Raw genomic sequence first — 25,422 nt, 5'->3', positions numbered from 1 at the left:
TACCAGGAAAATTCCCTGCAACTGAAGGACGTGAGTGTTCAGATTTGAAAGGACTCACAGAGTTCCTGCCCCAGGTATATCTTGCTGAGATTTTAAACATTGGGGACTCAGAAGAAACTAAACATTTGGGTTGCATGGATTCAAATAAAGATTCACTACTTTATCAGGACGCCGAAGACCTCAGGGCTTCTTAACAGCAATGTAGGAGGCAAGAAAATAAAGCATGATGCCTGCAAAATTACGGAGGAAAATTTCCAGCCATTTTGCAAAATGGGGTTGCAATGTAGGCATTTCTTATAAAAAAAATGTACCTACCATGCATTCGTTCAAAGGAGCTGTTAGAGAATGCACACCACTAAAATGGTGTGAAAAACCCTCAAAGACAAGAGAAAGGGGGGTACAGAACTTAGGAGTTCACAGAGGAGAGAAAAGAAGGGAAACCCAAGTACCATGAGGGGGATCCCAGGAGAATGGCTGTGTGTATACACACAGGACAGGGTTAGATCAGGCATTGACAGAGCTGTCATCGCCAACTCCCCTGCTGCTGGTGTGCCAGCTACTTAACCCGTGGACCGACTACCTGGATAGGCCTGGTCTTGATTCTTACCTGCAGTTGGTTGTCTCACTCCTGTGCTGATGAAGCTTCTGCTTACCCCTCTTTGCCCTGCTGACCAGATGGACAGAAATGTTTTCTGTGCCCAACCCTGAGAACCAGTGGTAGGCCAAAATGAATTTAGAAATAGAAAATATGGTGGAGGTCACTCTCCCAACCATTGTCCTGATGGATGTCCAGTGCCTGCACTTCCTGGCTCTCCTGTGGCCACATGTCCCAACTGTGTCATCTGCCTGATTTTTCTAGGACTCATTTATGACCTTGCCTACTGACCTTCCAGGAAGGGCTCTTGTTGATTGTCTGGCACCATGACCAGGCACTATGTCTTTCTTATTCCCTGCTGGGGGCCTTCATCTAGCAAAGACACATGTTTACAGTTATATGGTATTGTGGGTAGAGTTGTGTATCCTCACCTGTGAATGTGACCTTGTTTGGAAATAGGGTTTTTGTAGATGTAATCAAGTTAAGAGGACGTCATGTGGGATGAACATGGACTCTGAGCCATTGGCTGGTCTTTATAGAAGATGAAAACTCGGACAAAAACCTAGAGAGAATGCCATGGGAAGACAGAGACAGAAAGCAGAGGGCAGACAGCTGGATGAGGAGATTGAAGTTATGCTGCCCTGAGACAAGGAATGCCCAGAAATGCTAGGAGCCTCCAGAACCCAGAAGAGACAAGGAAGGATTCTTTCTTAGAGCCTCTAGAGCAGGGCCCTGGCAACACCTTGATTTTGGACTTCTAGCCTCCAGAGCTAAGAGAAAGTACATTTCTGTTGTTTTAAGCCTCCAAATGTGTGTTTATTTGTTATGGCAACCCTAGGGAGCTAGTATACAAAGCCACATTTGTGCATGTCACTCTCAGAACTAATCAGTATCTGACCTAGGCATGTATACACAGGTGGTGAAATTATAGAGAAGTAAAGGAATGAGTAACATTAGTCAATATTATGAGACTGGGGAGTGGGAAAGGAATGTGACTGGAGATGCTTCCAAGGTGCTGGATAGGGTCATAAGGGTTTTCATTAAACCTTGCATACATGTTTTACATGCTCTTCCAAGTAAATATACAGTTGACAATAAAATTTAAAAAAATTGCTAAATCAAGCAAAAGAAAATCCTCAAAATAGAGTGAAAGCAGTGGGGCACCTGGGAGAGATGCTGCTGAATCATTTGAACTGAATAAAAGCCTGGGGATGAGAACCTTGGTGCCAACCAAGGTGAGCGTTTAGCAAATCGGAGCCCCTTGTGCTATGGTGATGAATAATGAATAAGAAATTTCAAAAGGATAAATCATCAACCAAAGCTCAATTTACCATTAGGACATAATGGGAGTGTCTCCTTCGTTATGCCAAGTTTTGAGAACCTGGCTTCCAACTAAATAATATTAGGTCAGACTCATGAAGCCCATTTGTGGCTACCCCTGAGCCTCCCACTTATTCTTCTCTCCAACTTCCTGGCAGAGGATGACCTGAGGTCCTTTTCAGTGGGCTGTAGTAAGTACCACCGAATTCCATAAAAAGTCATTCAATCTCTATATTCATGGAGGATCTAATTTCATTCTGGTGTTTGTTTGCTTTTATTCCTTCCTAACGCTTCTAGGGTTTTTGGGTTTTTTTTTTTTCTTTCTTTCTAACAGAGAAAGCAGGCCTTAGGCTCAGAACTATGCCCAATAGTAGGATTTATTGAAACTTAACAACATTTACTTTTGTTTTCATTTTATTTCTTCATGTAGGTTACCAAGTATTGGGAGAATATCTGTTGTTTTCCATTTATCATCATGATACAAACTTTCTTTTAAAATAACTTATAAAGGGCCTCCCTGGTGGCACAATGGGTTAAGCACCGCACTATGAAGCAATCCACAGCCTCTGCAGCACGAGTTTGATCCCTGGCCGGCCAGGGAGAAACCCACATGGTGAGGCAGACCTCTCCTGTCATGCCCTCTGCTCACCTCAGCAGTGTGTTTCGGTCAGTCTGTGTATCCTGTTCCCCACTCTGTCTCTGATGGATCTCTCACCCCCCCCACATCTCTGGCCTATACCCTAGTTCTTGTATGCATAAATAAATCTTTAAAAAAATAACTTAGAAAAAGTCAATTTAAAGAAAAATACTAAGTAAATGCTATATAAGTGATGTCCTAATGTGGAAATAATCAGCAATAATGCCCGTGGATTACTAAGGTTTGGAACAATCATGATTATCTTATTGGCTACAGCAGGACCTTGCCCCCTATCAGTGCACACTTTGTCTGAGCTGATAGTCAGCTGTATGTGCGTCTTTCCTACAGCAAGTGGAAGGCCCTTGAGGGTGGAATCGCCAGCTTCCCCTGTGTCCTACCACCTCACCTAGCACCAGGCTTGTGTTAATCTCTCATGAGCCCTGGCTGAAGTCTGCTCTTCTCCTAGTCTTGTCCTTCCTGATACGCACTTGGTTTCCCTTAGTACCTTAGGGTTGTGTACCATTGGGGGGATGCCCCCCAGCATCTGGCAACAGTAGGATGGGATGTGGATGGATAGGGAAGTCTGAGAAGATGCACATACTCCTTCAGTAAAATAAGTAACCAGGGAGGGGTTTGTTCTTGCAGAGAGCCTGGATCCTGCGCTTGGTTCCTGGAGGGAAGATGGCGTAGGTTCTAGAAGAGAGAGAACGGGGTGTTTGCCCGCTCAGAGTTACAGTCAGCACATTCTAGAGGAGATGATGAGACACATATGTGCAGCAGTGGAAATGAGGAAAAGAAGCATGTTATGCTGTATGATTGGTTTTCAGGCTGTGATTAATTTAAGGAGAGTGGTAAGGACGAGTTGCAGTGAGAGGTCAGGCAGAAATTCACATAAGCCGTACAGACACATAGGGATTCCCTCTGTCCTCTGGTTGCACTACATAAGAGAGATCTGGCTTCACATCCCACCTCCACCCCTTTCTAACTGTGGGAAACAATTTAACCTTTCTGTCTGTTTCAGCATGGGGAAAATGAGCAAAATAAATACACTACTTCATAGGGTTGATTTAAGGTTCAACTAAAGGTGATATATGTAAACCTCTATGCATATATCATATAATGAACATCATGCCTCTACATAGTAAATTATCAATAATGGGTAGCTATCATTATAAATTAACCAACCATTCCTCTTATTTATATAGCAAAAATTTATGGCATGGTTATTATATGTCAGGGACTGCCAGGTTTCCCACATCAATAGCTTGAATGCTGAGTCTCATATATCTATAATTTCCATTTATGTCAAAGTTACTTAATATAATAGTATTAATAATAGCTGTAGTGTCATGAATGTCTTTAATGTGTCAGGTACTCTGCCAGGTGCTTCATTATTATATCACCTTTAATTTTTATCCCCTTTTTATAGAAACAAGGACAGAGGAGCTGAGTTTATCAAACTTAGCTAGGATCACATAGCGTGTCAAGCCTGGAATTATAATTATCTGCTTTTCTCCCCCTATTCCATGCTTATTCTTGTTACTATCAACCCAAACCCATTAGTTCCCACACTGAACTTTGCCTCTTCAAATGAGTTTTGTCTCAACTTTTCAATAGGGCATGACCATTGGACCTGTCGGCCACCCTTCTGGAGACCTCACCATTCTCCACCAGGCTCCTAATCTGGTTAATCACTAGATTTTCAGCTCAAATGCATTTCTTCAAGTGTATTTTGGTTCTTCTTAGCATGTAGTCCACTGCCCCACACATCACATACTGTACTTTCTTGAAATTCACCACATTTTGTTAAAACATTCTTAAACTTTTCCAAGAAGTAGAACACAGTCATTTGTCAGTGGTAGAGGCTTAGAATGGACTTGCCACTGTAGTGCAGATAAGTAAGCTGCTGTGATTATAACTTTTGTTTCTCACTTGGGAAAGTGTGTTGGGAGAGAATTGTGTTCCACTCTGCTTTTAAAAATAAATTTTTCCACATGAATCTAATGGTGTTAGGGAAAATTGGACTTCCATATGTAAAAGAATAAAGTCAGGCACCTATTTCATATGATATTTAGAAACTTACAATGGATCAAAGGCCTAAATATAAGAACTGTAGCCATGAAACTCTTAGAAGAAAATAAATATGCATGAAATTGGATTTGGTGATGAATTCTTTGCTATTACACCAAAAGCATGAGCAAGAAAAGATAAAGTGGACTTTAACTAAATGAAAGACTTTTGTGCATCAAAGGACATTATCAAGTAAGTATAGAGATAGCCTACAGTATGGGAAGATGTATTTGCTAATCCATATTTGATAAGCATCTAATAGCCAAAAGACACAGAGAACCCCTATAGCACTTAGTCCCAGCCCTTGCAGATTTTTTTCTCCTCTCCTTCCCAGCCCAGTGCCTCTCCCCCAACCATGCTCCACCAGATCCTCGGACAGGCCAAGCAGCATCCTGGCTTGGTCCCCCCCACTTTGTATTTATTGGAGCCAGAGATACCTGAGCAGCCTGTATGTCATGCGTCTGGCTCTGTTCAATCCAAATGTCGGTTGGGATAGAAAGAATAACCCAGAACCCTGGAATAAACTGGGTCCAATGACCAATACAAGTTCCACTCAGTGAATGTCAATTACAGCAAACTGAAGGAAGGTCCAGACTTTTAAGTGAAACATTTTATTATTAAACTGTTTAAAATGAAGGTCTTTTAGAAACCTGCATGATATTTGCTTAACCAGGAAATATTTCCCCCCTTATATGCACAAAATCATTGGTATGTTGTTTTGGGTCTTACACTGATTAATAAATATCCAAAACTTGAAAAAAAAAAAAAGAACTCTTATAACTCAATAGTAAAAAGCAAACCATTTCTCCAAAGACAAAATACAAATGACCAAACAGCTCATGAAAAGATGCCTGCTATTATTTGTCATTAGGGATAATGCTAATCAAAACCATAATGAGCTGCCACTTAATATCCACTAGAGTGGCTATAAATAAAAAACTGGAAAAGGAAAATAACAAGTGGATGTGGAGAAACTGAAACCCTTATACATTCTGATGGGAATGTAAAATGGTTCAGTGGCTATGCAGATGTTATGCATAGAATTACCATATAAATAATAATTCCACTCCTCAGTATGTACCCAAAAGAATTGAAAACAAGTACTCAAACGTATGTACACACATGTTCAGAGCTGCACTATTCACAATAGCCAATGCTTGGCAACAACCCTGATGTCTCTTTTTTTTTTTAATATTTATTTATTCATGCATACAACAACCGGGGTACAGGCCAGACGTGCAGGAGGGTGAGAGGATTCACCAGAAACAGAGTGGGGAACAGAAACAGGCAGACTGACTGAAATACACTGCTGAGGGGAGCAGCGGACGACACAGGAGAGGTCTGCCGCGCCATGTGGGATCAAACCAGCGCTGCAGAGACTGCGGACAGCCTCACAGTGTGGCGCTCAACTGCCTGCGCCACCAGGGGAGGCCCCCCCTCCATGTCTCTCTTTTTTTTTTTAAAAATTTATTTATTTATTTATACAAGCACTGGGTACAGTCAGACGGGTGGGAGGGTGAGAGAATTCACCAGAACCAGAGCGGGGAACAGAACAGGCAGACTGATGAAATACACTGCTGAGGGGAGCAGCGGGTGCAGCAGGAGAGATCTGCTGCACCATGTGGGACCCTCGCCGGTGGCCGGGAATTGAACCAGTGCTGCAGAGGCTGCGGGCAGCTTCGCAACCCAGTGCTCAACCGCTGCACCACCAGGGGAGGCCCCCCCTCCATGTCTCTTAATGGACAAACACCTTGTGGTGTAATAATCATATATGGGAATACAATTCAGCCAATAAAAGGAATGAGGTGATGATGCAAGCTTGACAGTCATGTGTTCCTTGGATGTGCGGTCAGTGATGACCACCTACCTGTACAAGGATGGTCTCAGCCTCTACCATACAGCTTAGGTGTGTAGTGACCTACGTCATCTGTGTCCGTGTAATTACACTCTATGATGGGCACACAACAGCACAATTGCCTAGCAACACATTTCTCCGACACATCCCTGTCATTGTGACGCATGACTATAAGGAGGGTGCACCTAGAAAATATTATGCCAAGTGAAACAGCTAGATGTGTCACTGTCATATGATCTGTGTAAATGTATCAGAATAGTAAGTCCACAGAGATAAAAGGCAGTTTGGTGGGTGTCTGGGGCTGTGGGGGGAGAGAGGACTGGGGAATAATGGATTAATGATGTTTCCTTTGAGGTGACAAAAATGTTGTAGAACTAGATAGAGATGGTGGTTGCACTAAATGCCATTGAATTGTTGACTTTAAAATGGTTAATTTTATGTTGTGTGAATTTCTTTTTTTGTTGTTGTTGTGTGAATTTCATCTCAATAAAAAAAACTACCAAAAATTTAAAACTTTTGCAAGTTTTATTAGCATAATTATCAATTGTAATAGAGGCTTGGAATATACTAATATTTCAGGACACCATGTTAAGAATCATTGGCTGTAACCACCTGCCAGGATTGCTACTGGCTACTTTATATTATAGCCTCTCTTTGCAAAGGGCAGGACCTCAGGCCAAAGATTTCTAATTCAGATGCCTTCAGGAGCCTGCCTATTGGGGTGCATGTTTGAGGTTAGATGGAATCTGAGGACGCTCAGCTGGCTTCATATATAGTGTTATGAAACTATTGCCCTCCTTCCCATGTACCCTGCCCCGGGGACTGAACCCCACTGTATAGGCAAGGAGAAGGGCTCACTTTGAATTTGTTTTAAGGATGAGGGCAATAGAAGTGATCAGCAGCTGGAGGCCACCTCTACAGAAGGCACAGTGGGTTTAGTGCCACTTGCCCAGCAATCTGAGTGTATTTTTGTCTGTTATCTCTGCCTAAGGAGAGGGGAAAGAGGTTTCAGAAGAATCTGGAAAGATTTTTGCTATTAGATGAGCTAGGGAAAGGTAAGTTTTCTTGTTTATTTTCAAAACTCTGCTCAAGCATTCTGAGGCCTGGACCCATTAAGGATGCTGGAAGCTTGGAGTGGGAAGCGAGGTATCTGGGGAGTTGGGGAAAGGGTGTGGAGGAAGGAGTCTAGCCCATTAGATTGAGGGTGTGGCTGACATTGTTTTCTTTTGTGCCTCTCAGCTCTATGCCTGCTTGTAATCCCTCTTTATTGCTGGTCTGAGAAGCGTGTGGGACATGATGTTTTTGACCCAGGTCCTTTCAGTATGCAATAATTCTATGGACATTTGGGGATGGGAGGACAGGAAGGGCAAAGTACACTTGAGGGACTTGCCTAAGGCCTTTTCCTAAAGTGACTCCCCCCCCCAAAGTACCAACATCACAGATCTTTTCTTTAGATATTGAAAGATTTTGAACTCAGAAGCTTAAAACACAAATACCTCTGAGAGAGGTAAAGTAAGTCTCCATTAAGAGTTCCCCTTAGTGGAGGTAGTTGGAGAACCAACTAAGGGAGTATAACCCAGCATGCATAAGGCTCAGAACGAGTTTGTGTTTTTTCACTGTTTACTTGACAGAGTAGGCTGGATGGAAGGGAGTCAATATTTTTCTAGTTGTAATTTTGTCTTCAGTCAAGTTCTTTTTTTTTTTTTTTTAAAGATTTATTTATTTATTTATACAAGCACTGGGTACAGTCAGAAGTGCGGGAGGGTGAGAGAATTCACCAGAGCCAGAACAGGGAGCAGAGCAGGCAGAAGGACTGAAGTGCACTGCTGAGGGGAGCAGTGGGCAGCAGGAGAGGTCTGCGCGCCATGTGGGACCCTCCTCCGGTGGCCGGGGAGCAGCTGGGGATCGAACTGGCGCTGCAGAGGCTGTGGGCAGCTTTGCAACCCAGCACTCAAATGCTGCGCCACCAGGGAGGCCCTTCAGTCAAGTTCTTTCCCCACATTCTCCATTTGGACTTGAATGGCAGGGATGGAGAGAGAGAGAATCTTTAAAATCCTGTGGACAGATTCTAGGTGGCTCTGCATCTGATCCTCAAGAGGTTGTGCTTGCACAGGACATTGGAAACCACTCTACTTGTAAAAGGGTTGGCTTTCACGTGCCCTAGAGCTTGTTAGCTCCCCACTAGGACAGATCCTTGGCTTAGCATTTTTGTTCTTTCTAGGTAGCTTCGTTTCCACAAAGGCGTGCTCATCCCTGGAACAATCATGTGGGTGAGCCTCTGTCTGAGGAAAGCCAAGATGGCTCCTGCACTGCATTGCTTGGTATTAGAACTTGGGAAACAGAGTCTAGAGTATAAGTAGTTCAGTGTACTAGTTCCTCCTTCCTGGGCCGTGTTCACAGAGAACATCATGAGTGTGAACATGTGTGTGCCCTCTGACCTCCCAAACTTTTCAGTGTTAGTCCCTGGGTTAAGAGGTAAAAGCTGTGCCCAGAAGACATGCTTTCTTAAGAACTTAACTAAATTAACTTGGAGCAGTTCATGGAAACTGTCCAGACATTGAAACTCTGAAAATCCAGTGTCCACCTGTCTATATCTTGTGGCCTGAGAGTGGTGATAGCTCAGGATTCCCTGGCAGACAGGAAGCTGAGGTAGCTGTTCCTCGGATTGGTTAGCCATGACCTCAGGTATGAATGAGCCAAATGGTGCTAAGGTTAGCAAAGAAGGCTTTTGAGTCAGGCTCCTGTATTTCAGTCCTGGCCAATGAGCTGGATGGCCTTAGGAAATTTATTTATTGGTGCTGCATCTCAATTTTCTTATCTGTAAAATGCAGGTGGCAGTAATACTGACCACATAAGGTGGTTGTGAGGGTTCAAGATAATGCATATAAAATACTAGACACCAAATGGATGAATGAAAGCTGTTTTAGAAATGATGGCTCCTGCCATCAACCCATGGTAGCTGTATGGTGGATCCTGCAGGAGAGAACACGGGAATGGCAGGAGGGCTCCATGTTTCCTGATTTCCCTATGACTAATGCCACTCTCTGGTTTCTTCTGTATTCCTTTCCTCGCCCAGTTTTGATCCTCCAGAAAGTGGAGAATGGAGACCTGAGCAACAAGATTCTGAAGATCACTGATTTTGGCCTGGCTCGGGAATGGCACCGAACCACCAAGATGAGCGCAGCAGGGACCTATGCCTGGATGGCACCCGAAGTCATTCGTGCCTCCATGTTTTCCAAAGGCAGTGATGTGTGGAGGTAAGGTTCAGAGGTACAGGGTCCATGGTCCCCAGGTCAATTTTGGCCTCACGCATGCTTCAGGATTTGGAGATTTGAGGTTGCATAATATCCCAGCACCCAAGTAGGTCTAAGTGACTCCATCAGAGCAATCTACACCAATTCCACATTGCCAAGGGACTGTTTCCAATGCTGTCATCTACCAAAAATCCCTCCAGTGTTGTGGCAAATACCACCTCTATGCAGGCCACTTTGTGCTGGTGACTTCCTAGAAAAGGAAGATTCCAGGTAGATTCCAGGTACCATATGTATTCCTGTCTGACCTGTGGCATAGTGAGAGCCTCAGCACTTCAGAGACATTCCTCAGGGTCAACCTGACCTGCTTAGTTGCAGTGGCTGTTACTGCTGGACTTGTCCACTCTGTAAGCTCCTGAACTGACAAGTGTTCTTTATGCTATCTCATTTTTCTTGGTGGGCTGGAGATTCTTTCCCAGTTATTCATTTAGCCTTTTAGTCAAGGATGTACTTGTTGAACATTGAAAGAGAAATAGGAAAAAATGATCCCAAGCATGTACCCAGATCTACAGTCAAAAATTAGACCAATTTGACCCTAGTGAATGTCAGCCTGAGAGGTCACAAGGACAGGGATCCAAACAATTTTTGTCCCTACAAGTGGAAGGATGACCATCTCCAGAGTATACGTTTTCACAGGAAGTAGCATCTCTTTGATACAAAAGGAGAGTAGGTTATCATGGTACTTCAGTCTGTCACATTGTTGCTTCCTGATGTGTTTTTTCAGTGAGCTTCTGTATATATATAGTGTGTGTGTTTATGTGTGTATACATATACATACCTATATGTAACATATGTTGTATGTATAAAACACACACACTACAAAACATAACAGCATTATTGGAATCAGTCACACACCAAAAAGTTCACACTTTAAAATGTATGTTAATGGTTTTTAGTGCATTTACAAAGTGTTTGCACCAGTCACTAGTAGTATTAGTTTCCTAGGACTAGACCTGCTATAACAAATTACAGCAAACCTGATGGGTTAAAACAATAGAAATTCATTATCTGGGGGCCAAAAGTCTGAAATTGGTGTCAGTGGGACCACACTCCAGAGACTCTAGGGGATATTGTTTTATATAAGGATTATATAAGGATGTGGACTTATCTTTTTAGGGCCACCATTCTGCCACTATAACCACTATCTATTTATGGAATATTTTTTATCAACCAAAAAAAGAAAGCCAGAACCCTCTCCACCCCCCCCCCAAAAAAAAACACAAGGAAGAAATCTATCAGCAGTTATTCCTTAATCTCTCTATTAATTTACTTTCTGTATCTATAGATTTGCCTATTCTGGATATTTTATGCCAGATATTTTACAGTAGATGGTCTTTTGTCACTGGATTCTTTCAATAGCGTAACATTTTCAAGATTCATTCATGTTATAGCTTGTATTAGAACTTCATTTTTGTGGCTGAATAATATTCCATTATATAGATAGACCACTATTTGTTGATCCAGTCATCATTTGATGGACATTTGGTTTTTTCCTACTTTTTTTCTACTTTTTTTTTTAAAGATTTATTTTATTTATTTATACAAGCACTGGGTACAGTCAGAAGCACGGGAGGGTGAGAGAATTCACCAGAGCCAGAGCGGAGAACAGAACAGGTAGACTGACGAAATACACTGCTGAGAGGAGTAGCAGGCATGGCAGGAGAGGTCTGTCACGCCATGTGGGACCCTCGCTGGTGGCTAGGGATCAGCACTGCCGAGGCTGCGGGCAGCTTCGCAGCCCAGCAGTCAACTGCTGCGCCACCAGGGGAGGCCCCTTTTTTCTACTTTTTTTCTACTTTTTGGGTATGATGAATAATGCTTCTTTTTATTATGAACAATAATGGACATTTTTGTGTAAGATTTTCTGTGAACATATATTTTTAATTCTCTTGGGTACGTATTTAGGAGTGGGATTGCTGATTCATGCAGTAATTCTATGTTTAACTTTTTGAGGAACTGCTAAACTTCTTTTACTATGGTCATACTATTTCACTATCCCATTAATAACTTACGATGATTCCAGTTTTTTCATATTCTGTTAAAACTTGTCATTGCCTTTTTATTATAACCATCCTAGTATATATGAAGTGGTATTTCATTGTGGTTTTTATTTGTATTTTTATAGTGACTAATGATGCTGAACATCTTTCCATGTGCTTATTGACCATTTGTATATCTTCTCTGAATAAATGTCCAAATCCTTCACCAATTTCACGGTTATTAGAGTAAATGTCCTTTTAACTTTACGTTGAAAGAGTTCTTTATATATTCTGGATACAAGTCCCTAATCAGATATACAATTTGAAAATGTTTTCTTCTATTTTCTGGATTTTTGAAAAAAACTTATTGATGATATCCTTTGAACCACAAACATTTTTAATTTTGATGAATCCAATTTACTATCTTTTTTCCTTGATTACTTGTGCTTTAATATCATATTTGAGACCATTGCCTAATCTGAGGCCATAATGATTTATTCCATTTATTTCTAAGTTTTGTAATCTAAGTTTTCTCGTGTGAGGTAGGGAGTCCCACTTCATTCTTTTGCCCATGGCTATCTAGTTGAAAGGCTTGAAAAGGCTATTATTTCCTCAATGAATTGTTACCCTTGTCAAAAACAAATTACCACAATATCAATGTTTATTTCTGGACTCTCATTTCTATTCCATTCACCTAGATATCTTCCCTTATGCTGTACCAACCTCTACCTTTATGGTAAAATTTGAAATTAGGTACTGTGATCTTCCAACTCTGTTCTTTTTTTTTTTTTTTTTGAGATTTTTTTGGATATCTGGGTCCCTTACATTTCCATATGAATTTTAGGATTATTTCTGAAAAACAGGCAACTGGAATTTTTATAAGGATTGTATTAAAGCTATAGATCACTATGGTGAGTATTGGCACCTTAAAATATATTAAAAGTCACAAACATAGGGTATCTTTCCTTTTATTCAGGCCTCCTTTAATTTTTTTCCGTGACATTTTGCAGCTTCTGTGTATTGAATCTTACTTCACCGCATGTTAATTATAGGGTGAGGCAACTATTGTGAAAAAGAGCTTTCCTTAAAATATCTGACAAGACCTTCTTAGGTTGAATTGTATGTTGATATTCAACTATTTTTGATCTACAAAACAGTAGTCTTATATGCTTCAACCTTCTTCTAAGCACTTTCATTGCTTAACTACAGTCTACTGAGGTAGTTAATATATTACTTACACTAAGCTTACAAAGAGATCAGTAGATAGGATAGTTTAAATAAGGTAGAAACCTGCTTCTTTTTCACATTTTCCTAATGTGAAATCATTAGGAACCCAGGTTTCTTCAGGTTTCCTCAGTGCATTGTTCTTGGCTGAATGGTTAGGCCCAAGTGACTGTGATTTCAGCATTATATTCTGAAAAAAAAAAAAAAAGTTGGGGGGAGAGAGCAAGCAACTTGACGTTTGAGATGAGGAAGTTGTGTGCATCTCCTCTGTGTAGAGCCATTGCCTGCTCTAGGTTATATGAGTACCTGGTTGCAAGAAGTCAGAAATATGTAGGCCCTAGCTGTGCACACACAGCTGAAACTCTTACTATGGAAGAAGGGGAGAATGGGAGGAAATCAGCCATTGGCTACACTCAATTTTATCTTACCTTTATTCATGGGAGGCTGTGCCTTTTTGCAACATGATTATTTTCTATTTCCTATATTTCTGCTAGTTTTTTCTTCCCTCTGGGCCCTGAATTGAATCTGGTTTTATTGTCCTCCATCCCAAAGGTTTCTGCTGCTACAGTGATTTAGAGTTGCCTCTGGTATTCTGACACATTTAGTGGGGAGGGAAAGCCCAAATGCCTAATTAAGTATCTTCTCATCACAGAAATGACAGGCAAGGGGACCTGTCAAGGGGTTAAGATGCAACCTATGAAGCTATCGCCAGCCACTGCAGCACGAATTCAAGCCCCGCCCAGGGAGCTACCCACATGGTGCAGCAGACCTCTCCTTTCTCTCCTGCTGCTCCCCTCAGCATTGTGTTTCAGTCAGTCTGCCTGTTCTGTTCCCCGTTCTGTCCCTGGTGAATCCTCTCACCCTCCACACCTCTGGCCTATACCCCACTTCTTATATGCATAAATAAATCTTTTTGAAAAAAGAAAAAAGAAAAAAGACATGACAGGCAAGGAAAGGGAAGGACATCATAGGGATTTATCCATCATGGAAGGAATAAGGCCGGACTCTTCAACTTTTACCCAAAGCGTCCTTATTCCCAGAATGACATCCAGTCTTTCTCTTCAGCCACAGGTCCTGAAAGCAGGCGTGGGAGCCTCTGATGAGAGAGGCCTCTGACAATGTTGTTCTCCCCTCTGAAGGGAGTAGCTTGGAGGTAAACTCCAAATCAGCAGCACTTTGGATGAGGTGTCTTGGAAATTGTTTCATGGTCTGCTCTGATTCAGCTTGGTTAATGAATGTGGTTTGAAAACATAATTCACTCTGCTCTCTTAGCTTCCTGGCTGCAGTATTTTCTTTTTGGACACAACTTATTAAATCCATTAAATGAGCCTTTAATCCCTCCTTCCCACTCATCTTAGTGGCTCCACATGATCTAACACCTTTACCAGAGAAGAATAATGTGCCCACTTCTCTCATTGCTACACACACACACACATACGCTGGTAACAGTATTCACCACCCACAGATGCTTAAGGGCTGGGATCTGTGCTGAACACCATGCATCTTTTATCTCATTTATTCCTCACAAGAATCCAAATGTAGATAGTATTATTTCCATCTTACAGGTGAAGTACTTGAGGCTTAGGTACCTGCATTCACACAGGTGGCAGAGGTAAAGATGGTACTAGAATTAGGAGTGTCTCTCTTGAAACCCTGTGTTTGCAGCCATCTCACCATCTCTGTACTCCTGTTCCCGCACTTAGGGCAGCCTTTTCTGAGTACTTGGCCTGCCCTGCCACGAGCCCAGGAGGATGTCCCAGAAAGAGCAAAAACATGTCTAGGAATTCAGGAAGAAGCTGGTTCCTGGACTGACTTTTTCAAGAAATGTTTGTTGAATGCTTACTCTGTGCAGGACTCTAAGCCTGAGTCTCACCCCACCCTTCCTGGAACTCTGCTGGGGGCTGGGGCTGGGACTGCTGTTGCCAGGGGCTGAGGCCCAGCTCACTGGGCCTCACTGCTCTTGGATTATTGTTCTCTGGGGCTCCTCCACATGCTGGATGGGGGGTAAGATTATAAAGCAAGAACCAACCGCATGAGTCTCCCACTCTGCTTGATTTCCTACTGCCTCGGGAAGAGTCATTGATGAACTCGCCCCTCTTGCTGTGCTGTGCAGGGACAGCAGTGGGTGCAGGAGACACCGCCATCGTGTTGTGACTGCTTGATGTGTGTGGGGTGAAGTGGAGGCATTTTGTTAATCAGTTTAAGTTTTTGAATTGACAGTAGTTAATATGTGCACCATAGAAAAAGGTTACACCTGATGGATAAACAGAAAAAGGAAAAAGAAAAGAAAAAGGAAAAATAAAATCATCCAAAACTTACTTCTAAAGATAAGCTATATTGGTATTTTGGGGCATTTATTCCTGTTCACAGGCTCATTTACCCAGCCCTTCAAATGGCATCGTTCTGTTTTGTGAGCTGCTTTTTTGATATAATATAGCATGAACATAATTCCAGACTAGTAAATGTTTACTATGTAAATGCATACATTAATGTATATGTTACATATATGTCAATAAATGCAACATCATTTTAAATGAGGGTCTGGTTACCAACAACAGGAAGAAAGATTGTATATTTCCTTACAACTCGCAAAGTGTTTTCATACACGGTAGTTCAACTACATTGCCAAAGATTATTAAACAAGTCAGTGTAGTTCCTGGAATGTGGGGCCACAGCCAGTGACCGAAGTACAGGAGCCCGTTCTTGTGAACACATCTTTCAGAAGGTGCATTTGGAGATGACTGAGATGAAGGGGAAAGTCAGTCTGGCCCAGCTCAGGTGTGGAATTGCAGTGGGGAAGGGTTTTTACTATCCCCTCTGAGGCTTTTCCTCACTTGGAACATATAAAGTACCTGCCCCCCCAACCCTGCCAGACTGTTGAGAGGATGCTGCACCTCTGGATGTGGTTAATTATCGACACAAGGGGAATTCCCTGGGTTTGGGTTAGGCAGTGAGAGCTCTTGGGAAATCAGTAGGAGCCGGTTCTCTGATGGTGGAGGCACTCTGAGGCAGTGTTCTAGCTGAGCTGGTCCTTCTAGGCTGTCTTGAATGGGCCTCTTGACCGTCTCTCAATCCTGGGTGGGCAACGGAGTAGGGTCAGTACAAGGTAAATCAAGCTGACTGCTCACGTATCCTGGGGCTCAGCCCCGACCGGCATGTGTACCCTGCATTCCCTTCTTAGAATCAGCTCCTGCCAAGGGCACAACAAGATTCATTTCTTGGTGGGAACAGTGGACAGTTTGGCTATAGTCACCCCCAGCAAGCCATCGTCCGCTTCTTTCCTGAGTGTTGGTGTCCCTCAGCAGCACTCACCAGCTCTGTGGCCTATTCCTAAACACCCTCCCCACCCCCCCACCCCCCCACCCCCACCCCCCCCCCACACACACTTTCTCCTTTCAGGCCCTTTCCAAGGGGAGACACATGAGTTTACTAGCCTCTGGGGGTAACTTCTAGATGAGGAGTAGTTATTGTTTTTTATCCCTTGCCACTTTTTTTTTTTTTTTAAAGATTTATTTTTTTATTTATTTATACAAGCACTGGGTACAGTCAGAAGCGCGGGAGGGTGAGAGAATTCACCAGAGCCAGAGCGGGGAGCAGAGCAGGCAGAAGGACCAAAGTACACTGCTGAGGGGAGCAGCAGGCGGCAGGAGAGGTCTGCGCGCCATGTGGGACCCTTGACCAGGGGGCGGGGATTGAACCGGCGCTGCAGAGGCTGCAGGCAGCTTCGCAGCCCAGCGCTCAACCGCTGCGCCACCGGGGAGGCCCTATCCCTTGCCACTTTGCAAGGTGTGGGGATTGCTGGCTTTGTGGCAAAGGTGAGAAAACTGAGATTCAGAGAGTCTGTTCCCAAGGTCACCCCGCTGTAAGTGAGATGCAGGCGTTTCACTCTAGCAGTTCTCCCACTTCTCTTCGTTGGCGAGCCCTCCACTGAGCCCTCCCCCGGGAATGGAATGCAGGTGAACACAGAAGCAGCCAGGTCAGAGCAGAGCAGCCCTAATTGCAGCTGCAGGGGCAGATTCTCTGGCTCCTGCCTCTCAGTGGCCTTGGTGTGCAGGCCGTGCAGGCCGTGCAGGCCGTGCAGGATGCGCTTGGGTCTGTGACGTGCTCTGCTGGCTTTCCAGGTAGTTAGGTTTGGGCCCCAATCTTTTCTGCCCAGATGAAGGAAAGGGGCTCTTTGGGACCCTAAGTGTTTGTTCCTCAGGGTGAAGGTGGATGTTAATGCCAAGAGCAGGCAATCCAAGGTGAGAGCTGCTCTAAGCTGAGAACCTAGTCAGCAGTGCTCAGTTCTTAGAGGTCACATGGTAAAAGCTGTGACCCCCAGCCCGGTGACCATCTGGGTTAAGTCATATTAAAGGGTTGGCAGGAAGCATGAGTGCAATTCTTAGTGGAATTGGGGACTTGCTCTCAAGCACCCAGTGCAGCCTGCAGGACCCTCTGACCTTGCCCTCGTTCCCAGTTCCCACACCCACCCACACACCAACTCGCTGTGTAAGGAACTATTTTGTGTGTACATAAGGACAATCTCTTCTCTTCATATGAGTCTGGGCAATGAGAATCAGAGCACAAACTCCCATCCTTGCCCTTTCGGGGCCCTGAGGCTGGTAAACAAACAACCACAATGTGAAGCTGCTCAGATGGGAGCTGAGTAACACCTGTGTCCAATTGTTCTCATCAGCTTCAGGCCAAAATCCAACACCTTGTCAAGACCGGGCCTGCCACTGTCTACCAGGCTTTCTTTTTCCTGTCAAAATACAGAAGAGGTTTTTCTACCCAAGGGGACTGACCCAGCCTCTCTGAGGTTCATCTTTAGGGGTCCCCTGGGATGCCCTGGCTTATTAGTTGGCATGCTGCTTTTCTTTGGTGCCATTTCAGGCCACTTATGCTTCTTTGAGGTCAAGGCCATGCCTTTGTCCGAGCTGATTTCTGTCTCTGGAACACTGACTTAGCAATCAAGGTTTATCTGTTTCCTGCCCCCATCCTGGTCTGGTTAGTTGACCCCCCTGTGCCCTCATGGTCTTTCTGTTGTGACTCATTCCTCTGTATTCTAGTTGGCATCTTTTCTTTTCCTCTCATTAATCTCTTTGTGGCTAAAATCTACCTTTTTTCCTGTATCCCAGTGCCAGGCTCTGAGCTTGGTGTTTAGTAAATACTAAGTAGGTGTTTAAAATGAATGAATAATTGGTAGTGCACTTGAATCAGATCCTGAAAAACAAACCAAGAAATGGCAGAAGGGCATTCTAGTGATAATGAATTAAGAGTTGGTCCAGGGTCCCACTCAGGCTTGCTCCATGTGTACCCTAAATAAATGCCAATACGCTTTTCTAAAACCTGCTTTCCTTACTTGCAAAATGATGTTAATTCTTATCTTGCATGTTTCTTATAAGGATACAAGATGATGTTTGTAAATGCCTTAGCATTTACATACTAAGCATTTACATTTACCTGTACATACAAGGTACCATGGTAAAATAGATGCTGGGTTTATAAGGATGTTTTCCTTTTTTATGAACTTTTATTGTCTGCAAACTACTGATGAGTATCACAAAAAATTGGAGGTTTGTGTTGAAAATAGCAGGACCTTCCACCTCTTCATAGCCTGTGGTTTCTTGCCCTGACTTCTTCCTAAAAGGATGGAATGCTACTTGATTTTGTTGGGCTCTGACTGTGAAGTCATGGAATAGTTATCCTGCTAAGCTTTGTACTCCCAATCTTCTGACTCACCTGGTGTGTGAAATGAATTTCTTCGGGCACAGTGGAAAGGCAGGGCAGGGACCGTGAAACACAGGCACTGACATGCTGCTCTGCTCCCCCGGGCCTGGGCCACCTCTTTGAGTGAGAGGTCTCTGTCAGGCCTCACTGACGCTGTTGTCTGGTGCGGTCAACTCTCTGCTTTTTTAAAAGCTAAAAAAAATAAATAAATAACTAAAGCTGAAGTTTTTCGTAAGATGGAAAAATCCCCCACATTCTCATGAAGCTATCTACCTTTGCTCCTAATTTATTACAACAGAATAGCCGTGGCTGCTGAGCCCTGATTTAATGCTGATTTAATTTCATGGCAGCCTCATCAGACTGGTAGTGTTATTTGCCCTTTATGGATGAGGAATTTGAGGAACAAGACTTTGAATCCAAGTGTGCCTGGAGGTTTGAGTCTGGAGGTTTTGCTTTTAGCTAGTAAGCCTGACATCCACCCTTTTATGTCCCGGGAGCACGTCTGTTCTATTAGTGTCCTTACATGTAGGGGGGACCACAGACCACTCGCAGAGCCGCATGACCTGTTTCATTGAAGTTGCAGCTGTGCTTTATCAAGTGGCCTCTGTCTTCTGTGTCTCCTTAGCTATGGGGTGCTGCTTTGGGAGCTACTGACCGGTGAGGTGCCCTTCCGAGGAATCGACGGCTTAGCGGTAGCTTATGGTGTAGCCATGAACAAACTCGCCCTTCCCATTCCCTCTACATGCCCAGAGCCTTTTGCGAAACTCATGGAAGGTAAGTTACCCCCATCCTGAACAGAACCGGAGACCGTTTATCTTCCCACCCACACTTGGTAGGTTTTGGCCAACTCCACAGAGTCAGTTACGACAATAAAAAGAGGAGAGGAAGTACCAGTCACTCGGAAATAAATGCTGGGTGGGCACTTGGCAGAGCTACTTCAAGAAGATGTCAGCACCCTGCTACTCTGATGTCACCGGGGACCCGCTGTCTGTCTCCAGTGGCTGTAGAACCAAACTAACGAGCGAAAACCTGCTACCCAGAACTTCCACCTATTATTAATATAAAATAATGTGTAGTGCTTTTATTTAGGGCCTCTCAGTGTCTTACATGTAGAAGTGAAGAACATATGAGAAGAAAGGAACTCTATCTGTGATTTTGTGAGAACTCCAAGCGCAACAGAGGTGACATGGATAGACAGGTGGCCACACTCCTAGAGGCTGAGCTGAGAAGGAGAGAGTTCACTTTTCCTGACTCTCACTAAGGCTTTTTACTCTTGCCTGCTCATTCACCCACTGAGGTGGTAGAAAGTAGCTCTTTATTTATAGGGAATTGAAGCCCCCAGCTAGAGTTACCCACTGGCAAGACTGGAATCACGTTGATGAAGGAATACAGTAAATTGTAGTAATTGTACTTTACACACGAGAACGCTTGGGACTTGCCAAGAGTTTCATGTTAGGTCAGTAGTAAGAACTGGGCGGTTTCAGAAATGCTGCTCTTCATTTCCAGTGTCACTTCATCACTGTGATGTTGGGTAGCTTGCTTGATCTCCTCAACCCTGTGAGAAGCTACCTGATCCCAGTCTCTGATTCTGGAAGGAGAATGAGAAGTGATAGGTTGGTGGTAGATGGGGTCACATGGCATCCTAAGTCTTACGTGAGCCTCCATCCACTTACGCTTTCTGTCTACTCATGTGTTCCACACAGACTGTTGGAACCCCGACCCACATTCACGACCATCCTTCACGAGTATCCTGGACCAGCTCACCACCATAGAGGAATCCGGTTTCTTTGAAATGCCCAAGGATTCCTTCCACTGCCTGCAGGACGACTGGAAACATGAGATTCAGGAGATGTTTGACCAACTCAGAGCCAAAGAAAAGGTAAGAAACGAGAGAAAGGGAGGCATGTGTCAGTGGACACCCCACCAAGGCCTCTGGACTGATGCCAACATGACCCCCTCCTGCTTAGTTTGTGGTAACGGCAGATCCTGCCCGCCTGCTGTACATGGAGGGGCTCTCCAGGCCTGGGGTGAGTGTTTTTGGGATGTGGTAGGAGTAAGTAGTAATGAGTCTGGAGTTCTCCTTACTGAGTGTCAGCTTTGTTGTGCAAATCAGGACGAATACCACTGAGCAGATACCACCAGGGGCCTCACTCTGCCCCCTGAAAGGATGGGAAGATTCTAGAAAGGTTTCTTGGTTCTGCAGTGGATTTTTCTCAAGGGAGGTTCACTTGATAGAGGGATACTTCAACTTTGAGATCAGTTATCAGAACATCCTGCCAATGTCTTTTAGTATCAGAATCAGAGACAGTATCTGGGTTAGAAATACCAAGGGTCTGAGGTGGTTTGGCATTTTTCATGTTTTTGTGAAAGGGCTCTAATCTCAAACCAACTCAGCAGTTCAGACACTCTAATCCTACTGGAAGTCTGCCTTTGTGTTCTGATGGCCCATAACGAGCCAGCCCCTCTCCACACCCCTGGTGCTAGCTAGCAGCCAGTCCACACTGGTGAGCTAATCCGGCCTCCATCAACAGGGTCAGTTCCTTTTCCTCCCTCTCGTTCCCCTCTGTGGGAATTTGGGGAGCATCATGATGATAAGAGTAACAAAAAATTTGTTTTATCTTTTTGATTTCCCAGTTCTTTCACTTGAAAGGTCTGATGAGACCTTTCATCCTGGAGTCTTAAACGACCCCACCAGCAGCATGTAAGGCCGGTGTCGGGAAGCAGAACCTTGCACCCAGGTCTTTTGATTCCAAAATCCTCTTTGTCGTGTCATTGTTATTCCCCTGAATAAATGACGTAAAAGCATTCTGGAGCTGATTTAAGGAATTTAAACTTTTAAAATGCAGCATCTCAATCCTAAACACGGTTCTGTGTGGCAAGTCAGTGAGCACTCTGCAGAAGATGGAGTGAGCTTACCACAAATCTTTAGGGACTTGAAGGTACTGGGGTGGGGGTGATTCTGTACTGACTGCTGAACAGAATGATTACCAGAGACTGTTCCTATTACTAATGCTATTACTACTAGAAGAAACTTCAGAGTTGCTGGCCTTAATTTTGCTTAAGCATTGACTCTTGGTTCACTTTTTTCTCATTACCTTACAAGGATAAGGAAAAAAGTTGGATCCTGCAGCTAGTGGGAAAGTTAAAGCCATTCTCAATAATGGCTAATGTTTGTTGAGCATGTATAATGTGCCATGTTGTTATAAGTAACTTATGGGCATTTTTATGCAATGTTTCATAATAAAATAATTGTCTTAGGGCATATAACTCTGTGAGGTCAGTGCTCTTCACTCCATATTATGTCTGATGCCCATATAAACTTGCCCAAGACCAAAGCATGAGTAGTTTGTTCCCAAGTCCTTGTTTTATCTCACTAGGGTCTGATGCCTCGCCATTGTAAGGCTTGTCATGGGACAAGTGGGGATAAGATGGATAATGAGCTTTCTCTGGAGAGAGTCCTCTTAAATCTTTGCATGTGGAAGATGTGAAGTTGATCCCCAAATAGGTGTTTCTCAAGAAGAGTATTTACATGTTTGAGGGGCTTCCATGTATATGGCATCATAAGCAAGTATTCCACAGATGTTCTGGTTTCCATCTAATTCAGGTCATTCTTTGTATTGGTTCCACCTACTGCTTTTAGGCATTGTGAGGATGGGTTGGTTTCAGGACTGGAGTTTGAGTTCCCTATGAGGGAAATATGAGGGAACTCAAAGGAAAACCATAGACAAGAGCCTGTGGCAGAGAAGGATTTAGGAAAGCTGAAGTTAGCTTGAACTTTCAAACTTTTCATTTCCCAGCAGAGCTATCCAATCTGGAGTCATTTTTCTTACTCTTTCATGTTTATATTTTCCTCTTCTTGGAGAAAACAAAGTAGTGGGACAGGGAGCCAGGGATTTGGGGGATACACAACAATTTAATCTGTTTGGGGCCTATGTCACCAAAGAAGGTAAAATGCAAGAGTTCAGGCTCATCTCTCAGGCACTTACGATATATCTGGTTCATTCATAAAGTTCTCATCTACCTCCTTCTTATCTATCATTCATTCATTCTTGGACTCAACAGTTCTTCAACAACTACTAAACACTTACCTGTACCAAACAATTTTCAAGGTGTTAGTCCTCCCTCTTCTCATTTCTTCTGTCATGTTTATGGCTATTTTGACATTCTCTCAGGAATGGAGGACATCAGTTGAATGAAAAATTCCCAGCGTCAAATATTTTATGCCCGGGCCTCCCCGGTGGCGCAGCAGTTGAGCGCTGGGTTGCGAAGCTGCCCGCAGCCTCTGCAGCTGGTTCGATCCCTGACTGCTGGGCGAGGGTCCCACATGGCGCACAGACCTCTCCTGCCGCCCGCTGCTCCCCTCAGCAGTGTACTTCGGTCCTTCTGCCTGCTCTGCTCCCCGCTCTGGCTCTGGTGAATTCTCTCACCCTCCCGCGCTTCTGACTGTACCCAGTGCTTGTATAAATAAATAAATCTAAAAAAAAAAAAAAGACCAGAAAATTAAAAAAATATATATTTTATGCCCATTTGTCTCTCTGCTCTCTTCTGCTCTCTTCCTGCAGCTCAAATTTCCCAATATGTGAACACATACTTTTTTTTTTAGCTGTTGGTTCCCCTTCTATTTTGTTTTAGTCCAGAATGACATCTTCTCATTTCATGGGGAAATTTTTAGTTTTGATCACAAAAGTGTAGCTCTGGCTGCTTTATTAAAGAATCTTCCCACTTCTTAGACATGATCCTCTCAGGCTAGTCAAAAAGCTACTTATATTTCAGTCTCTACCCCACCCCAACCCCACCCACTTCAATCCTAGACCTGGGGTAACCAGTGTTAATAATTTAGATTCCAGATTTGAAAATTTTATTACATGTGCTTTGTTCTTTTTCCTGTTTTCTCTCCTATTTTCTGAGTCCATGTTCCCCACCACATACACACACCTCGTCCCAAGAACTATGTGTGGGGTTCACTTATACATTCATGCAAGAAAGAAAAAGGGAGGCAGGGGTGAGATCTGACCACCTATTGTGGCTCCCACCTCCATCCTCAGGGCAAGACAGAGGGCCTATTCTGGGCTCTCAAAACTGGATTCTAGTTGGGAAATTGTCCTAGTTCCACCACCAGCTTTCTGGCTTGTGCTGTCTCCTTGGCGGAGTGACTGCTGTGCCTCCAGAGCCTTGCCCTGCTTTGGGACAACTTCTCCTACGTTCATTGAATGGCTTCAAGAGTGTGTAATGGAGCAGCAGGCAAGGTCGGTTCTGGAGAAAACAAAGTCCTGGCAAAGACTTGAGGAAACATTCTCTTTTCTCTTTGCCATGTTGCCATGATCCTTCCAGAGCAAACAATTGTCCTTTCAGATGGAATGACAGTTCAAACCACAGCTCTCAGTGGACTCACTTACCAAGAAAATAGAGATTTAGAGGACATGCCTCACATACCTTTCGAATAGCCACCCTGGACATTTATTTATTTTTGTTTGCATGTGAGATAATGCCTGCAGGGTGATTCATTTACTGCAGGCACACTTCAAGAGATCACATAAAATTGGCTCTGGTTGAAGAAAAAAGAACCTCTATATAATGGAAAAATTAAAACTAAGATAGAACCAAGTCTGTAAAGTTCAAATACATGATTATATTTTATTCCGATATCCCCAATTTTTCCCCCAATCATGGGCAATTTAATCAGTAATCAACAAGCTGCTGGGAACTCCCAGCTCCTGTCTCCAAGGCTTGGCCTATGGCTTTAGCAGCTCTAGTCAAAGTCCAATGGCTGTCCTGAACCTTCTTTTCATTACTCAGGGTCTTCAGGTGTCCCTTAACCAAGCTAGCCATTGAGTACCCCATCTCCACTGGGAACTTGAACCTTGGGACATTAAGGGGAGCTGTCTATCAATGCTGTCTGTGAATGCTAGCCCTGCAGCACTCTCAGGCTTCACCCCATGCACTGAGCACCCCTCTCCTCTGGTGACTCCTGCAGGAGCTCCGCACCTGGGAAGAGGAGCTCACGCGGGCCGCACTTCAGCAGAAAAACCAGGAGGAGCTGCTGCGGCGCCGGGAGCAGGAGCTGGCGGAGCGGGAAATTGACATCCTGGAGCGTGAACTCAACATCATCATCCACCAGCTATGCCAGGAGAAGCCCCGGGTGAAGAAACGTAAGGGCAAGTTCAGAAAGAGCCGGCTGAAGCTCAAGGATGGAAACCGCATCAGCCTTCCTTCTGGTCAGTGGCCAGGGACCTGCTGGGAAGTGGGAGCAAGCAAAGGGGCTGGTATGGCAGAGGACCCAGGGGAGCCAGGGACTGAGCTTGCAAACTTGAGACTGTGGCTCTCAACATGGAGCTAGTTAGAAATGGGCTGTTCTCTTCAGTGATAAGATGGACCTGCTGAGAAGCCGACCCACCCCAAGGGGAGTTTTGAGAGTGACAAACACAGAAGATGAGGTGAAGTCATGTCAGTGATTTTGATGGACCCGGTCCCTGCTGCTAGAAGCCTGGTCACTCATATAGGCACATCACGCTGAAAGCCAACCTGGAGAAAAATGTGATTGTGTTAATCTCCATTTACTTCACTGCTGTTTCACTCTTAGTCACATAATAGCAAATGATACTGCAATATGGGTATTGACAGGATCTTTAGTGAATTACAAAGCAGTTTGAAAACTGGTGTGTGATGTAGATAAAGGTTGGCACTCTGGTCTGGGGACCTTGTGTGCTCTCTGCTATATTAGG

General features: G+C 43.9%; 1 protein-coding gene and 1 pseudogene across 3 annotated transcripts in view; both read left to right on the top strand.

The window, feature by feature from the left end:
- The window catches only part of MAP3K9 (mitogen-activated protein kinase kinase kinase 9), a 76,525-nt gene that overhangs the window by 39,642 nt on the left and 11,461 nt on the right, over positions 1–25,422 (top strand). For both annotated transcript variants that reach the window (XM_084239631.1, XM_084239630.1), the window contains exons 3-6: positions 9,554–9,734; positions 19,326–19,474; positions 20,404–20,579; positions 24,675–24,915. In XM_084239631.1, coding sequence (XP_084095757.1) covers positions 9,554–9,734; positions 19,326–19,474; positions 20,404–20,579; positions 24,675–24,915 — 747 coding nt within the window. The remainder of the gene's footprint in view (positions 1–9,553; positions 9,735–19,325; positions 19,475–20,403; positions 20,580–24,674; positions 24,916–25,422) is intronic.
- On the top strand, positions 4,978–5,223 carry LOC311174860 (cytochrome c oxidase subunit NDUFA4-like; annotated as a pseudogene). Its single transcript has one exon. The product of its transcript is annotated as a cytochrome c oxidase subunit NDUFA4-like (transcript).

This window comes from Talpa europaea (assembly GCF_964194135.1).
Source record: "Talpa europaea genome assembly, chromosome: 8".
Taxonomy (NCBI): Eukaryota; Metazoa; Chordata; class Mammalia; order Eulipotyphla; family Talpidae; genus Talpa; species Talpa europaea.
The sequence above is the reverse complement of the archived record's forward strand: the minus strand, read 5'-3'. Positions and strand labels throughout refer to the sequence as shown.